This window comes from Sapajus apella, unplaced genomic scaffold, assembly GCF_009761245.1.
Source record: "Sapajus apella isolate SASKATOON/1434 unplaced genomic scaffold, GSC_monkey_1.0 scaffold29, whole genome shotgun sequence".
Lineage (NCBI taxonomy): Eukaryota > Metazoa > Chordata > Mammalia > Primates > Cebidae > Sapajus > Sapajus apella.
The window spans coordinates 6,405,669-6,422,357 of record NW_022436969.1 but is presented as its reverse complement, the minus strand read 5'-3'; the positions used below and the strand labels follow the sequence as shown (position 1 = coordinate 6,422,357).

Here is a 16,689-nt window from a genome sequence, read left to right as displayed (position 1 = left end):
AGGAAAGGAGGAATCAGGAATGATTCACAGGTTTCTTGCTTGAGTAACTGGATGTAGAGTGGTTCCCTTTACTAAAATGATGGAAGTCTGGAAGAGGAAAATATTTCAGGAGAGAGAACCAGGAGTTTAGTGTACACATGTGATACTTCAGACATCCAAAAGAGACACAAATGGAAAAAGCAAGCTATGCACAGAACACAGTAACATAAACTAAGAGAAGATTTGGGCTAGAATATAAATATGGACATTCTCGGCCCAGAGAATTACAGCCACATGAATAGATGAGCTGCCCAAAGGGCACCAAGGGTGAGCCACAAAGAATTTCTGCACTTTCAGAATAAGCACAGAAAAAGTCTCTAAAGGTAGAAGTAGGAAGAAAGCTGGAAGACGGAATGTCATGAGGTCAGATACAGCACGTCAAGGAAAGAGCTGCCTCTTCTGCCTAATGTCACAGAGAAGACAAGAACAGAAAGGCTTTTTCTCCAACTTGGAGACCATTGGCAGCCTTATTAGAAGCAATGACGACTTCTTTGGGAAAGCAGGCCTTGAGGTGGACATGAGATAAAACAGAAGACTAGAATGTGTTCACATTATCTAAGACAGAGGCTCACATCTGTAATCCCAGCACTTTGGTAGGTGTAGGTGGGAGGATCACTTGAGCCCAGGAGTTTGAGTAACAGCCTGGGTAACATACCGAGACCCTGTCTCTACAAAAAAAAAAAAAAAAATTAAAAAAGATATTAGCTGGGTGTGATGGTATACGCCTGTAGTCCACAGCTATTTGTGAGGCTGAGGCAGGCAGATCACTTGAGCCCAGGAGGTCAAGGCTGCAGTGAGTCACGATGGCACCACTGCACTCAGCCCAGGTGAAAGAGCAAGGCCTTGTCTCTAAATAAATAAACAAATAAATAAAAGCTATGACAGAACTTTAATGAAATATTGCTTCATCAAAGATGATAAAATAATATTTTGAATCCAAAGGGGGTAAAACATATGAATTGCAATTCTATGGCCAACACGTATCTTCCAGGTTCGCTGCTGGACAAAGGTTTCCTGCAGGAAAAATCTAGGTGGCCAGTTGTCCTGAAAAAATAAGCAGATATTCTGGGAAGGCCACCAGGTACATGCAAGCTCACAGCATGACACCCATGCAGTGAGGCATTTGCTTACCATGGGCCTGGCCCTGTCAGAGGTACTAGGAATATGAAACTGAGTAAGTGCTTGTCCCAGGAAATTAATCAGAGGAAAAGACAGTGTAACAGATAATCATCAAGCAGTGTGACAATTTTCACATTGTATTTACTACCTATTATCTGCACAGGGCAATGAAGAGATAGGGAAATGCTTGGGATGAAGAGTCAGGCTCATAGGCGGCCTTCTAGAATAGTTGATCTCCAAAGAAAGGACAAGCTGGACAGATTGCTGGAAGGTGGAAGACAGTCAAGAGGAGAGAGGTTATTTGGGGAGAAGGAACAGGACAGCCTCAATAAGACACAGAGGCAATACGCTATCTGTGGTTAATTAAAATGCTTCCAATTATAGAACAAGGAGAAGGTAGGAAAAAGAAGGGAAAAGCCGAAACCTGAAGGGTCCTGTATTTCACAATAAAAGGAGTATTCGATCATCCTATGGGGATGGAGGTGCAGAACACTTAAAATGTTTCAAATAGGAAGGGACATGCTAGACAGATTTGTGTTAAATGGATGGTTTTGGCAGTGGTGTGGAGATGTATTTGAAAATGATGAGACTCAAGTCAGAAGGACCAAACGAGGCTGCTCCAGTTGTTTAGAAAAGATGATCAGAGGTTGAACTTAAAATGTGGTAAGGGCATGGTGGGAGGAGTTGATTCAAGAAAAACAGCTGGTTCGGTGCAGTGGCTCACGCCTGTAATCCCAGCACTTTGGGAGGTCAAAGCAGGATAATCACTTGAGCCCAGCCTGGGCAACATAGTGAGACCTCGAGCCCACTTTAAAAAAAAAAAAAAAAGCCAGGCATGGTGGTGTGCACCTGCATAGTCCCAGCTACTCTGGAGGCTGAGCCAGGGATTGCTCAGGAGGCTGAGGCTGCAGTGAGCCGTGATCCCACTACTATACTTGAGCCTGGGCCACAGAATGAAACCCTGTCTCAAAAAAGAAAAAAAACAAAAAAGAAAAGAAGTAGTTGACACTCAACACAGGTTTGAACTCTGTGGATCCATTTACATGTGGATTTTCTACCTCTGCCACTCCTAAGACAACAAGACCAAACCCTCCTTTTCTTTCTCTTCCACAGTCTATGTAACATGAAGACAATGAAGATGAAGACCTTTATGATACTCCACTTCTACCTAATGAACAAATATTCTCTTCCTTATGACTTTAATAGCATTTTCCTTTCTCTGGTTTACTTTATTGTAAGAATACAGTATGTAATATATATAATTAACAAAATACGTGTTAACTGTTTATGTTATTGGTAAGTAGGCTATTAGTAGTTAAGTTCTGAGGGAGTAAAAGTTCTATGCAGATTTTCGACCGAGTGAAGGATCAGTGCCTCTATCTCCTGGGAGGTTCAAGAGTCAACTGTACATATGAACGGCAGTCAAGATGGCTTGATGACCAAATGACGCAGAGTAGAAAGGAAGTGACTGAGAAGATCAATGGACCTATAGATGAAAGCAAAGACATAAGAAAAAATGCAGGTTTAGTGAAAAGGTGCTGAGTGCAATTTGGGACCCACTGAGTTTGAAGTTCAAGGGAACACGTGAGTGGATATGTGGAGCAGGCAGCTGTTTATATGAGTCTGAAGCTTAGTGCAAAGATGCGAGTTGGAGATACCATTGTTTATAAAATTAGCTTCAACTTGGGCACAGTGGCTTACACCTGTAATCCCAGCACTTTGGGAGGCTGAGGCAGGCGGATTGCTTGAGCCCAGGAATTCAAGACCAGCCTGGGCAACATGGCAAGCTGGTCTTGAACTCCCCATGGCAAACTCGTCTCTATAAAAAAACACAAAAAATTAGCCAGGCATGGTGGCACGAGCTTGTAGTCCCAGCTACCCAGGAGGCTGAGGTAGGAAGATCACCTGAGCCCGGGAGGTCAAAGCTGCAGTGAGCCGTGATCGGGCCACTGCACTCCGGCCTGGGTGATAGAGTGACGCCTTGTCTCAAATAAATAAATAAATAATAAAATAAAATTAGCTTCATTGAGGTGTAATCCCCATAAATTCCCCACAAAATAATAAACCAACCTTAAATCTGGCAAGTTCTGATAAATGCATGCACAATCACATAACCACCACAGGCATCATGATACAGAGTATTTCTGTCAGCCTCCAAAAGTCCCCTCCTGTCCCTCAGAGACACTATTTGGAGAGCGGTCAATAAAAGGTGATCATTTAAGCTCTGAGTGTGAAGGAGGCCCCATGGAGGGGATATGCAGACTGAGAGCAAGGAGGGAGAAACAAACATACAGGAAGAGGCTAGGAAAGAAGGAGGCCGCAGGGCATCCACAGAGGTACCCAGTAAGCCAAGAAGGAAGGCAGAGGTTCTATAAACATGGACTGGCCAACAGTGGCAACTGTTTATAGAGACAATAATAACTAAGATATACTATCTTTTTTTCTTTAAGTACATTGCATTGGTTAATTAGGCCAGAAGAGCCCTTGGAGTCAGTTGCACTAAACTGATGAATGCAGAAGATCCTGTGCAATGGGTGAGGGAACTGAAGAAGAGGAAGAAGACAGAATACCGAGAGGATGCTGTAGAAAGACTGGGATTTGACTGCAGCTAGGGGAAAGTGCCCTGGGATTGTGGAAAGAGAATCCTGGACCTGGAGTTAGGACCTGGACTCTTGCTCCTTGCCTACCCCTTACTGGCTGTGTGATCTTAGACAATCCTCTATTTGCCCAGGCCTGTTTCCTTGTCTGTAAAATAGAGTGGCTGAGTCAGATGGTCTACACCATTCCTTCTATTTTGATTCTGTGGCACCCTATGCACGTCTCACAACATGGAGATCATGAGCTAATGGTAAGGCTGGCAAGAACAATTTCAATGAACTGGTGGGAATGGTATGAACTGAAATGTGAGTAAAGAGTCCCTCCAGGAAACCTGACTATGAAGCACACTAGAAAAAGGAGGGAGAAGAACATGTGTTTTGAGTATCTACTGTAGAACTTCGACGTCATGAGACAACATTTTGAGGTCCAGATGGGGCAGCCCCTGACTAGAGAGCCGGGCCAGTGCCCACAAACTCCAGGAGAACGAACATTTATTAGATACATAGTAAATGTTAATAACTCCGCAACGTGCTCCATGTGTGGAAAAAGCTAGAGGGCCAATGTCCTTCCCGTCCCCAATTAATCTTACCATCTCTGGAATCATTTATTATGGATTATGTGTAAATTTGTATCACATTCAACCTTTAAGGAGCAAAAAAAAAAAGATTCTCCAAAATATTTTATTCAAAACAAAATCTTCACTGCAAATTTAGATTAATAATCTGAGGATTGTGGCACAAAGAAAATACTTTTCACAAAATCAGAAAGCATTAGGCAGAAGAAATGGGATTCATAATCAGATCTGTCTTCAATTTCAAATCTCCCTATTACGTAACAGCTACTGACTATTACCCTTCTTTTCGTGTTGCACACCTTGTTTTTCATCCATTTTGTCGACTGCAGGGTTTTATATAGTATTTATCCTTCTCAGGCTTACATATCCCTTTTAATTAGGTATCCTAGTCTCAATCAAATAATACTCTTTTCAGTCTTTGAAAGATGTACACAAATATTTATCAATATTCCAAGTCATGGTCCAGAAAAATCTAACCTTGTTCTTGACCATAGCTGTGTATCCAGGTTTAATTATCTCCTGTAATTTTCTTTTCACTCCTGAGGTCTCAAGCCTCAGCAAGAAGAAGAGATGAAAATACCACCTATGTTGCTAAATCCTTCAATTCCTACCTAGGGCATCTAAGTCAAAAGACAGATGTCACATTTCTTTTCGTGATAAAATTTATTCCTACATGATACACCTGTCTTTTGACAAAGGCTTAGATAATAATATTGCATTTTACCTAATCTGGAAAAAATGCACAAACTACTCCAAATGAGAACTTACAGAAATTTAACTTGGCTAACAAAGAATGTGAACAACAAATGAATATTTATTTTATATTCTTCTTGCTGACACATTATTTTTAGGCTTCTTTTTGTAGAACTTTGTGTACTTTTAGTTAATTTTCTACATCAGTTCAAATAATATGGTCTACTGTATATTTTTAATTGTAGAGGTTATCACATAAAATTTTATAACTTAAATAGAATGATGAATTAAAAAATGGCGACAGTAATGATGATGACAATGTTGAACAAATTAGTGAACTACTGAGGCACAAAAGAAATATATGAAACTGAATCCTAATATCTGGTCAGTTAGGCACATCACTCTAAGCTCTTACTAATCAGGTTTAATAGGGAGGTATACGTCTGCACAGTCATTTTTGACCCTTAGTCACTAGGTGCTTTAAAAATGCAATTGCAAAACTTAAGTATGTTAAAAAATATTTGAGATATTATCCTATGTAAGTGCAGGATAAAGATAAGCTTTCTAAATATCATTAAGATTTTAGGTATAATTCAAGCCTTAATGATAAATTCTCCTGATCAAGTAACTCTAACCAACTTAATGTGTAAATACTATTTATATTTCCTCATTCATTTTTGAAATATTTATTCTTAGATGGTATTACAATATATAACAATTTATAAATACCAGAAAATACAAACCATGAACAGATAAGAAGAAACAGGCATATTCCCTTTCATAAACAATCCACTAAGAAACGAGTCCAGCTTTGCTTCATTTAAAATGCACAAGCACCACCACAATCACACACACACACACAGACTAACGCAATCATTTAAAATTACCCTTACACATTTTTAAAATTACAAATGAATATCAATCTCTTGTAGGTATATGTTAAGCATTACAAAATAAAAACAAAGGAGAAGAGTAATTTTCTGCCTTACTGTTTTAAGACTTCTCATTCAAAAACATGTAAATGTAGGACACATTTTTGGGACAACTGAGGAAATCCAAATATGAACCTCTTACAGATACTCTTAAGAATACTTCCATAAGTATTATGAAATGACTTTTTTTTTAATTTAGTGAATTGCTTTAGCTAATGATGCCATAATTGAACAACAACAACAAAAATCCTTATTCTTAGGAGATGTCATGATACCTGCAACTTTCTGTCATGTAGCTCAGATTGATTTTAAAAAGGGTGCAGAGAGAGAAAACACAACAAAATATTCTTATCTGGTGGATCTGGCGTTCCGACACACAGGCACACATACATGTTCATTGTGTTAGTCTTTTAACTTTTCTATAGGCTTCAAAAATTTCAAAGTAAAAACCTGAAAAACTCTCATTTCATATGATTTTAACTACTAATATTTGTTTCACAAGAAACAATTTGATCCAATCCATGCGCTATGAGCCATTATCCAAGCTATGTTCTTCCAGCTGTCCTCAGCAGTTCGAAAGGATTTCATGTATTTAAATGAGAGAAAAGTGCAGATTTACTTGGGGAAGGAAGAAGGGAAAGTGGCTTCAAAGTTTGGGAGTTTGCCTGCCACACAGATGCCACATTTTGTGAGGCCAGGCTCTGTCTCAGTCTTCTCAGCCCTTCCCTGCCAGCTGACTGATGGCTATCTGCAGGGAGCCACAGGGGGGCCTCCACTGGGGTGTGAGTGCAGAGACATGATAAGGAAAATGCAGTCACCCCAAACTGAAGGGAGAAGGATCTCCCTGGGGTTTTCATTTGGATGCATCTCCAGATAGGGGCAGGTAGGGAAGTGGAAAGAGCTCTTAGAAACCAGGTGATAAAGCATAAAGAAATATTAAAATGAGCCATCCTCTGCTCAGCTTCTTAGAAATGATGACTTAGGAAATGATTTCATTGTAAATGAACTTGTTTCTTGTATTCATCATGGCAAAGAAAGCATAAAACTACTATGAAACTAAGGGGGGAAAAATCCACGTATTAATTTTGAAACCAAGAGAGTAAGTCTCAAACTCAGGGATAGTGTCTTTAAACAGAATAATGGGCACATGGCGCTTAATAAATGTAGGGGTTTTAAAAATCCTGTTGTGAGCAAGTATTTTCCTCACTACCCAGAAGACAAAGGAAAACAGTGAGTGTTGACAACATGGTATTAAAAAGCCACCCCTACCCAATTTGTTATCCCCAAATATATATATTCTTTTTAATTTACTCTAAGCCAGCACGTTGGCTTATAGCATCTTACTTTTGTGTCATTATCTCTCTGCCATACACACAAGTCATGGCTGGGGATTTCAACTCACGGTGATACTATGCTAAGATTCCAGATCTCAGTAGTGTTGGCATAGGCACTGGTCTCTTCAGTCATAGAGAAGACAATATCCTAGGGAGACTGGAATTAGTCCTATTTTGCACCATTCAAGCCAAAATGCTGCTTATCAAGAAGCAAGTAATTGCTAGCTAATGGCTATGAGGGAAAAAAAAAAAAAAAAAAAGAAAACAAAAAAAAAAAACATTGCATTTCAATCTAAGCATCTTTTGGCCCATGACAATAAATAAAGCTGTGGAGAGTGTAAACATAAAGTAGGGACCATTTCTTGAGGAGGTTAAATAGCAAACATTAAAAAAGGCGAGTTACCTCATCTGACTGGGAGGGACTGATTCTGGGCATTGGTGATACTTGGGGCGTTTTCAACTGTGTGCTGTTGCTGTCTGGCACAAGCTCTCGGTGGACGGTTTGGATGTGGTTCTGGAGTTCATTTTCAGACTCAAACTTAACGTTGCAGCTAGAGCAACGTGTCTTCAGTCCCCCCACCTTGCCTTTCCCCTCGATGGCACTCAGATTCTCATTCTGGCCCAAGCCTGGTCTATTTGTGCCGGGAGGGACATTGATGCCTGGGCTGGCGCTTTTACTGAGATTCACGCAGCCAGCACACAGACCATATGGCAGGCCATTGATGTCAAGTTTCACCAGATCTTGCTTGGAACGGAATTCTTTGAGGCAAGATGCGCACTTGTACAGTTTTTGGACGTGCTGGCCACGCCCTGTGGTCTGAACTGCAGACCCATTCCCTGTCTTTTGCATGTGGAATGTCCCATGGATTTTGAGTTCCAAGGTGGAGGTCACTGTCTGCATGCACACGACGCAGCGAAAGCCCGTCAGGGAATTCCTCAAGTCAGGGTGCATTTGGCAATGCTCTAAAAACTCCTCTTCGCTCTGGAGAGGCATCTTGCAAATCCGGCAGTTTCCAGTATCAAGACTCTTACTATGTGTGACTTTGTGTTCAGTAAGAGTTAAAAGGGAGGGAAACCGCTCCCCGCAAATAGGGCACATGTAGTGTTTGACAGGGCCTAGGTGGGTCTGCATATGTTCACGGAGGCCATTTTCGGAGAAGAAGGTTCGAGAGCACACGTTGCACTTGTAATTCCCTTTAATGAGCTCAGCTTTCTTTTTCACGATGGCACTTTCTCCAGGTCTGATGTTGTGGTCTCGCAGCTGATGATTCTGCAGCAAAGTTTCCATAGTGTAGGCTGCCCCGCAAATGTCACAGCCGTACATAGGCTCAGAGGTGTCAACATCTTCTTCGCTCCCATCGTGACTGTTGTGGGACTCCTGGCTGTTGGTCAGCAGAGTCTGCAGCTCCACTTCCTCTTTCTGCACTTGCTCGGAAGCTCCATTTGTTCCACAGTTGGGTGTCTTGGTTTCGAATACACAATGTTTTTCTCGCAAGTGTTTTTCTAGCAAAATGATTGCATGGAAGGCTTTGCTACAGAATTTGCAGTTGTACTTTTTACTGTGAGTGGTGATGTGGCACTGCAGCTCCACCTCGGTGCCAAAGGACTCGCCGCAGAAAATGCACTTATGCACTTTCCCTTGGTTTTCCAGGTGGTTGTGTTTCACATGGAGCTGCAAGTCAGTCTCATTGCGGAAGTCCCAGTTGCAAGATGTGCACCTATAGACTTTCTTTTCATTACTGTGCTTCACAGCCAAGTGGAGCTGAATGGACACTTTGGAGTCAAAAACTTCCTGGCAGAGGGTGCAGCGAAAGAACACGAAGGTGTGCATGTCCAGCAGGTGTTTCTGAAGGTCATCCACCGATGTGAATTGCTTGTCACAACTCTCACAGATGTAATATGTTGAGGTGATCATAAAGTGAATCGTAACATGCTTCAGCAAGGATTCTTGGTTGGGGAATTCCTTGTTGCACTGAGGACAGGTCAATTTTGGAAGCACAGTGTCGAGATGAGTTTTTAGGTGAGTCTGAAAGCTGTCTAGGGATGTGTACTTAGCACCACATTGATTACAGATATATTCTCCGGCTGGACGCGCAGGTGCACCTCCTACTCCCTGCATCATCTTAAGAGATGTCTGCTCTATGGCCACAGGAGATAGGGGGCTTAAGGCCCTGGATTTCTTCCCATTGTGGATATAATTCAGGGCCAAGGGAATGTTTTTATGATTCTCTTTGATATGCTTGTTCAGTTTAAGAACACTGTTGAATATTGGCGAATTTGTACAATAGGAACAAGAATAGACTTCTACTACTGGTTCCTTGGGAGTCCCAAGCACTGGAGACCCAAATCGGGAGCCACTGAGATCACAATGGACCTGTCTTATATGCTCTTCAAGGGAAGAGTCAGTGAGAAACCCCATATAGCAATGGGGACAAAAGAATGCATTACTATCTTTAGCTGCAGGGTTTGCAAATCCATGAGAACATCGGATGTGTTCCTGAAGAGTGTTGAGGTCATTGACAACTTCAGAACAGAAGTTACACTGGTAGACAATGGCAGGCATGGCAGAAACAATCAGTCCTGGGTCCTGAGCTTCATGCACTTGCTTAAGATGTTCATTTAGGTTATAGAGTGATGGCAGGACCTCCAAGCAATACTGACAAATATGGGCCTGTTCTGGCTTATCTAAGTGCATAGTTTTCAGGTGAATCTGCAGAACTGCAAGACTTGAAAATAACTGCTTGTTGCAGTAAATACAGCTGTAGGTCACTTTTGCTTGTTTACTCGAGGGACCAGTCAAGTCAGGGGTTTGTTGAGCGGCCCTCTTCCTCCCTCGGCTCTTTGGGATGGGTGGGGCAGCTTCCACCATGGTTGAGCTGTCCACTGAGAGGTTGGAATCTGGAGTGGTGCTGGACACGGAAGTGTAGCCCACTGTGACCAGGGAAGGGCTGTTGCTGTGATTGCACGACTCGGGTTGCTGGTGACTGTCCATGTGGCTGTACAGTTCCTCAACTGTGTGGAAACTCTCAGAACAAATGCTGCATGAGTTCTTCTTCTCCCCGCCGTGCACCTGCTCCATGTGGTTCATGAGGGAGGTTTCCTCTACAAAGAGCTCGTGGCAGTAGACACACTGGAGGGCCGCTCGGTCCTCGTTTGGGGAGCATTCGGGGTGGCACTCTGCAATGTGTTTTTGGAGGTCTTCTGGGAAGTCAAAGCCTTCCTCACACTGACTGCACTTCTGAGTGTCCTTCATCTTCCAGTCCTCCATCCTGGAACCGGACTGGGAGCCGTCCTTATTCCTCTCGTGAACCTGCATGTGTCCGTGTAAGGAACTAGAGGACAGGAACCCACGGCGACAAATGGCACATTTATATGGCTTGTTGGACGTGTGAGTCTTTAAGTGGATCTTCAAGTGATCACTTCTGGAAAACGCAGCATCACATTCACTGCAGTGGTACTTCTTGTCCCCGGTGTGGAGTTTTATATGGCGATCTCGGCTGCGCTTGTGTTTGAACAGCCTACTGCAGTAGGTGCATTTGAAAGGCAGTTTGTCGCTGTGACTCTGCTCATGGTGCTTTAGGTAGCTGAGGCGGCTAAACGACTTGTCACAGAATTGACATGGGTACGGAAGCCCAGGACCACCTTCTTCCTCTCCAAAATCGCAACCTTCTCCATGGCTAGGGGAAGTCTGATCCTTGCTAGAAGGTGAGGAAGCTGGCCAAGAGCAAGTTGGATCATCTTCAACATCCACTCCATCTGCAACAAGAAGCAATGACACATTTCATCTGACATGTTGAGACTGAAGAGTGAGTTTACCATACCATTTCAACCAGCACACAGAAATGGGCCCTCCTGAACCTTTCAAGAAAAAAAAAAAAAATGAAAGAGAGAATATTTGAGTGAGACATTTTCAAATCTGAGCCCAAAGCACTTATTCTGCATTTACTTTTTTGTTGAATTGTAAAATATAAGAGGATATTAAATAGTTCTATGTCTAAATTACCCTTTTATTACTTTTTATCATTCTTCCTTAGAAGCAAGGTATATATTATACATTGACAATTTTATTAAAATGCAGATTTTAATATATTTAATGTTTCCTTTGTATTCATTCTAAAATGATTTGCATATTATGTGAGCATCTGAAGAACCAAATGAAAAGAGGAAATATTACAGGAATGATTTAAAATTAATGCAGTCAACCCAGATGTCTAATATTTAATAAAAAATTCCCTCTGCATTTTGCTTGTTTTTATATAAAAAGGCAATTCTGAAGACCAAAATCTTTTATGGGGTTCTTATTGATACAGACCTTATTGCTTTCAGCAAAAAAATATTAAAAAGTAAGCACATGAAAGAAGACAGAAAACACAATAATAATTATGTCTTGTGTAATGAAAGACAACCAGGATTTCTTCAATAACTGAAATTCGAATACCACAGACCAGAAAATGGATTATTAAATGTTAGAAGGGTAGTGCTAGATATTACATGTAGCTAGGATCAGCTAGGATCAAGAAAAAATGAGAGTTTCACAAGGGCCAGATTTTAATAGTGTATTTTGTTTGGAAAGTTCAAGAGGTGGCCCACCATATCTTCCTTTTGCAAAAGCTTCAGCAGCCTGAACTTCCTTAGCTAAACAGGACCTGCACTTTGAGGTGAGCAGAGACAAAGCAACTTGTGAAAAACTGGAAACAGGAAAAGTGATAAATGATTATGGTAAATGCTGAAAGATTTACGAGTGACAAAAAGAAGACAAACAAGACCGAGAGCCAGATACAAACTTAGCAAGTTATCCATAAAGGAACGTTACCTTGTGTTAGGTGATTTAAAAAACTATGTTCTTAGCAAATGTGCAGTTATTTCTGTTGCCTTCTTGATATCCAAGCGGAAAATAAGGCCATCTCGAAACAGGTTGTGAAATCTCTTTTTTGCTTTTCACAACCTATTATTCAAGATCAGAAGAAATTTTAAAAGCTTTTCCCTCTCCAAAGGAGCACAATTTTTCAAAAATACACACATGTAAAGACCATGGAGTGGAGGTGGTGGGGATAGTGTTTTAGTTAGGATAACAGGCTTAAGTAGAGCATCATCAGAATATTCTAATGGTATTCAATTAGAGTATGTTTTTAAACAAATAAGTTTTTTTAATTCTTCAAGGCTGAAGTTCACTAGCAAGCTAAATTGTTAACACAAAAGTAGAAACTGGTGAGCATTATGTAAACGAATTCCACGTCTGCTTTCTTTAAGGTAACAAGATTTTACTAGATTGTCAGCCTCTTCCTTATCCACAGGAAACAGATGAGGATCATTCCTTTCCTGCATCTAGAAACTGATGACAACACCATCTCACTATCAATGCCAGATGGCAACCCTCTCACTCTGAGAAAACAACCAAACACCATTCCTGGATCCCTGCCCACTGCAACAAAGCTTCTCCATACAAGTTGAAAACCGCATGATTTTGCATCCTCATTTATATGACTCTATAACCCAACATGTTTCTAGCATAAGAAAGGGGACGTGGATGTGATTTATACTTAAAGTGAATACAGCAGGAACGTATGCAGATAAACTCAACTCACCATTCAACATACAAAAAAACAATTCTTAAACACTAAAATGATGATCTAGTTTTCCCCCTTAAAAAGTGTTGTCATCTAAAGCTAATATACCTGAAACAAATCAAGGTTTCAAATATTTACCCTAATGGAAAAAAAATGGCTATTTATTAAATGTGCTCAACATTCTAGGTAAAATCTACCACATTTCACATATATCTTTTAGGCTTAAATCCTGCCGCTTCATTTAAAAGATATTTTCAAACACATTTTCTCATTTATACATTTGGGGAAAACAGTGAATCACAATTTGTCATGCATCTAGCCTAGACGGATGTAACTACTCAGCCTGAAAATTTAGCAAGTGAATTTATTATTAAATTGCAGATTGTGTCCAGGCATGACATATTTTATACAAATACATAAAGAATTATAGAGCAATGAACCATTATAAAAATTGTGCAATCCCTAACACCATGCTTGAAGCAGGTTCTTGTCTGTGGTCCATGCCTGACTATATTTATTATATAACTGTTCTCTTAAGCTTGTAAATTTTCAGTGACATGTCAAGTGAGCTGAAGGTTAGGATCAAGGTTTTAACCAGGATTCAAGACAGCTAGAAACCTTTTCTTTCTCCTCTCTAGTCCCCATTACTTGTCTTTGTAAGGTAAATTACACAAAACCCCTATAGCAGTCGCAAGGCTTGGGGACTGCACAGAAGTAAATAGTTTGAGCAAGGAATGCTACTTTTAGAAAAATAAAGGTTCCCTGAAAGGCTGATTTCGGTTTTAAAATATAAAATGTAAAACTCTCATTTGCCAGTGCTATAAATGGATTGCATTCTCCCAGGATGCACAGGGACTCACTGACAGAACTCCCAGCAGGCTAGTCCACGCTCTTCAGGTATCACACGTCTCCAAGACTTTTGTGGTGATGGTCTCCCCGCCAACATACTCTGAGGGCCACCTAAGTCTTCGAGAGTTATCCATCCCCATTAACTTAGGCTTTTTGGCAGCCACAGCGCTAACTATGCTTAAATGGTGAATATAGATTTAAATGATGTCAATTTCTTTTTACACGTGGAAAAACTGTAGAGGATTCTTACAACTCAGGTTCCTGAATCAACTTTACCTTTCTTTTCCCTTCGGCACTAAGTGCTACTTAAAGGGACTGTCTTTCTGTGTGATGGCAAGTTTTCTGCATTTCAATATGAAGTACTTAACATGTCCACGTTAAATTTTAATTTTTGAAACCAGTCACTTCACTTGAGCTGACTCTCCGAGAGCTGTAGCTCTTACAGCCGAGAAAGCTTTGCTGGAAACCAGCTCTGTGGCCTAAAAAGTCTATTTAAAGATGCAAATGTGTGTGCATGGTTAGTGCAGATGTTTTTCTACAGCAACTGTACTTGCTGAGTTTCACCATTTCCATAAAGCACATTAAAACAAGTGTGTGAACACTCCGAGATGAAAGTCTCCAACACTCCTGAGACTTTCAGTGGAAAGTAGAGCCGCCTGACTTTTCTCCAAGCAGACAGGAATGCCCATGATTCAGCAGCCTGAGTAAATAAAAGAGGTCCTTATTTCCTAATTTCGCTGGCTGGCCACACTGCAGCAGCCTCTGTGTTTCTGCCAAAGGGGATGCAGAACTGGAACTACACCCAGCCGCTGAAGGCCTGTCTTTGTTAGCCAGCCAGGCTTTCCGGACCATCTTCTGGCAGCAGAACGGCCATATCCTGCAAGGAAGACCTCCATCTCGGGCTCAGCGCTTCTCTAGTCTGCCTAAAAGGACGAAACAACAGATTTTGCTGGGTCTGTGTTGGAGGAGGACAGCTGGAAACTCAGTTAGCAGCAGAGTAACACCTGTTCAGGCATATTTATGGGGGAAAGTGCTCACTAACAGAAAAGTGAAGTCATACTAGAAGGAGTTATTCCACAGAAAAAAGGCAAGAGAACACAAAGTACCTTTGTGACGTGAGCCACCAGCCCCTCGTGTGCCAACCTGGGGAGGAGGAAGCAGAGACTGGAAGTGATTCGATCTCAGCTCCTGCTGATGGACAGACAAGCAGGCAAATGAGGGTCTGATAGTCTCACTTTATGGCCTGCCATTGTGGAAGAGAAATGCTGAGGGTTCTGGCTACTCATTGGTGTTCAAGTTCAATCGAATTAGCCAGAAATTAAAAATTAAGATCAAGGAGAGAGGAATAGAATATGTGCAGGAGGGCTGGGACTAATTGTAATGCTTACTTTCTGATTAAGCAGGTCTTAATTTGTGTAGGATACACACTTCCTGAGGACAGGGACCAAGCCTTTCAGAAGGTTGATTCCAACACTAAGGGCCATCTGAAATTATTCAAGAGAAACTAATGTAAGAAAGTGGATGGAAATACTTTCATGCTTAAAGACATTATCTGAACCTCTAAAGTTATGGAAACTTCTGATACCTTAAGTTTTTTTTTTTTTTTTGGAGACAGATCTTGCTCTGTTGCCCAGGCTGGAGTGCAGTGGCACGATCTGGGTTCACTGCAACCTCTACCTCCCGGGTTCAAGCAATTCTCCTGCCTCAGCCTCTGGAGTAGCTGGGATTATAGGTGCATTCCACCACACTGGGTAATTTTTTATATTTTTGGTAGAGACAGGGTTTCATCATGTTGGCCAGGCTGGCATCGAACTCCTGACCTTGTGATCCGCCCGCCTCAGCCTCCCAAGTTCTTCATAGGGCCTGGTCTGCAAGAAACTGGCTTAACAATATCCTTTTGCTACCTGAGCTTCTTCATTGCAACAGCAGAGTACCCTCTTAACTGCCCATCAAGGACTCAGTATCATGTGTGCTAGTGCCACACAGCAAGGTTTCCTTAACAGGGACAGGATTTACATCAATGGTTACTTTTCAAGTAAGGAAAAGAAGCACAAATACTGATGGGTCTGGTACTTGTATAAGAACTAAAAGTCAAGAGTCTGGAGTTTTATTTCTAGCTTCATAACTGACTTAGACAGTGACCTGGCCAAGTCATTTAATCTGCTCCTACCTAGGTTTCACCTGCAATATGAAGATAATAATTCTTGCTACTTACCCTCTGGGGTGTTACAAAGATTAGTGAATATTTCTAGGGCACCTTATCATGGCTGGAAGAAAAGCTGCATATGTAAACAAAAAGATTTATATGTGTTGTATTTATTTCTGTTTCCATGTGTAAGCTTCTATGAATATAGTACAAACATATTTTAATATTTTCTTTCTTTTAATAGAATCTCTGGAATATTAGTTTTAAGGACTGACCCAATGGCAATCTACAGTGCCTTGGACGTTCACAGTTGTATACACAGCTAGCAAGAAAATAAAATATAAAGAGTTGGTGATATCTAAAAATTAATAAATCCATGCTGAGTATGTTCCAAGCATTAAATGATCAAACATAGAATATAACCTTCAGTCTTTATAGGCAGGTAACCTTGGCACAAGTGTTTTTCTATGGAATTCTGAAGCCAAGAATGTGGTTTTTAAATTACCTCTCTTCTCCTTAAAACAGGAACAATACAATCAATGTATTATTTAGCATAATAGTAAGTTAATTCAGATTTTTTTAAGGGTCAAACAGTAGGGTAAGACATGAGACCAGAACAAAATTTCAGGTTTTCCCGACTTGCCTTACTTAATTTTTTACCTCCACCAGCAGGCTGTAGGAGCAGTTCTGAAATTTCTTACTAAATAGAATTCACAGTACTTTTTCAGTCATTAGCTACCTGAGACACCTTAACATAAGCTGAAACTCCTGAGGGAAATATACAGGTGTGCACAAACGCTAAGAGAAGTAGGGCTCTACTTAAAGGAACAATATTTTG

At 41.0% G+C, this 16,689-nt stretch overlaps 1 protein-coding gene across 2 annotated transcripts in view; it reads right to left on the bottom strand.

Annotated features, from left to right (window-relative positions):
* Positions 1 to 16,689, bottom strand: part of ZNF521 (zinc finger protein 521) — a 293,772-nt gene that overhangs the window by 156,276 nt on the left and 120,807 nt on the right. For both annotated transcript variants that reach the window (XM_032293156.1, XM_032293155.1), the window contains one exon: positions 7,693 to 11,045. In XM_032293156.1, coding sequence (XP_032149047.1) covers positions 7,693 to 10,605 — 2,913 coding nt within the window. In that variant the 5' untranslated portion in view covers positions 10,606 to 11,045. The remainder of the gene's footprint in view (positions 1 to 7,692; positions 11,046 to 16,689) is intronic.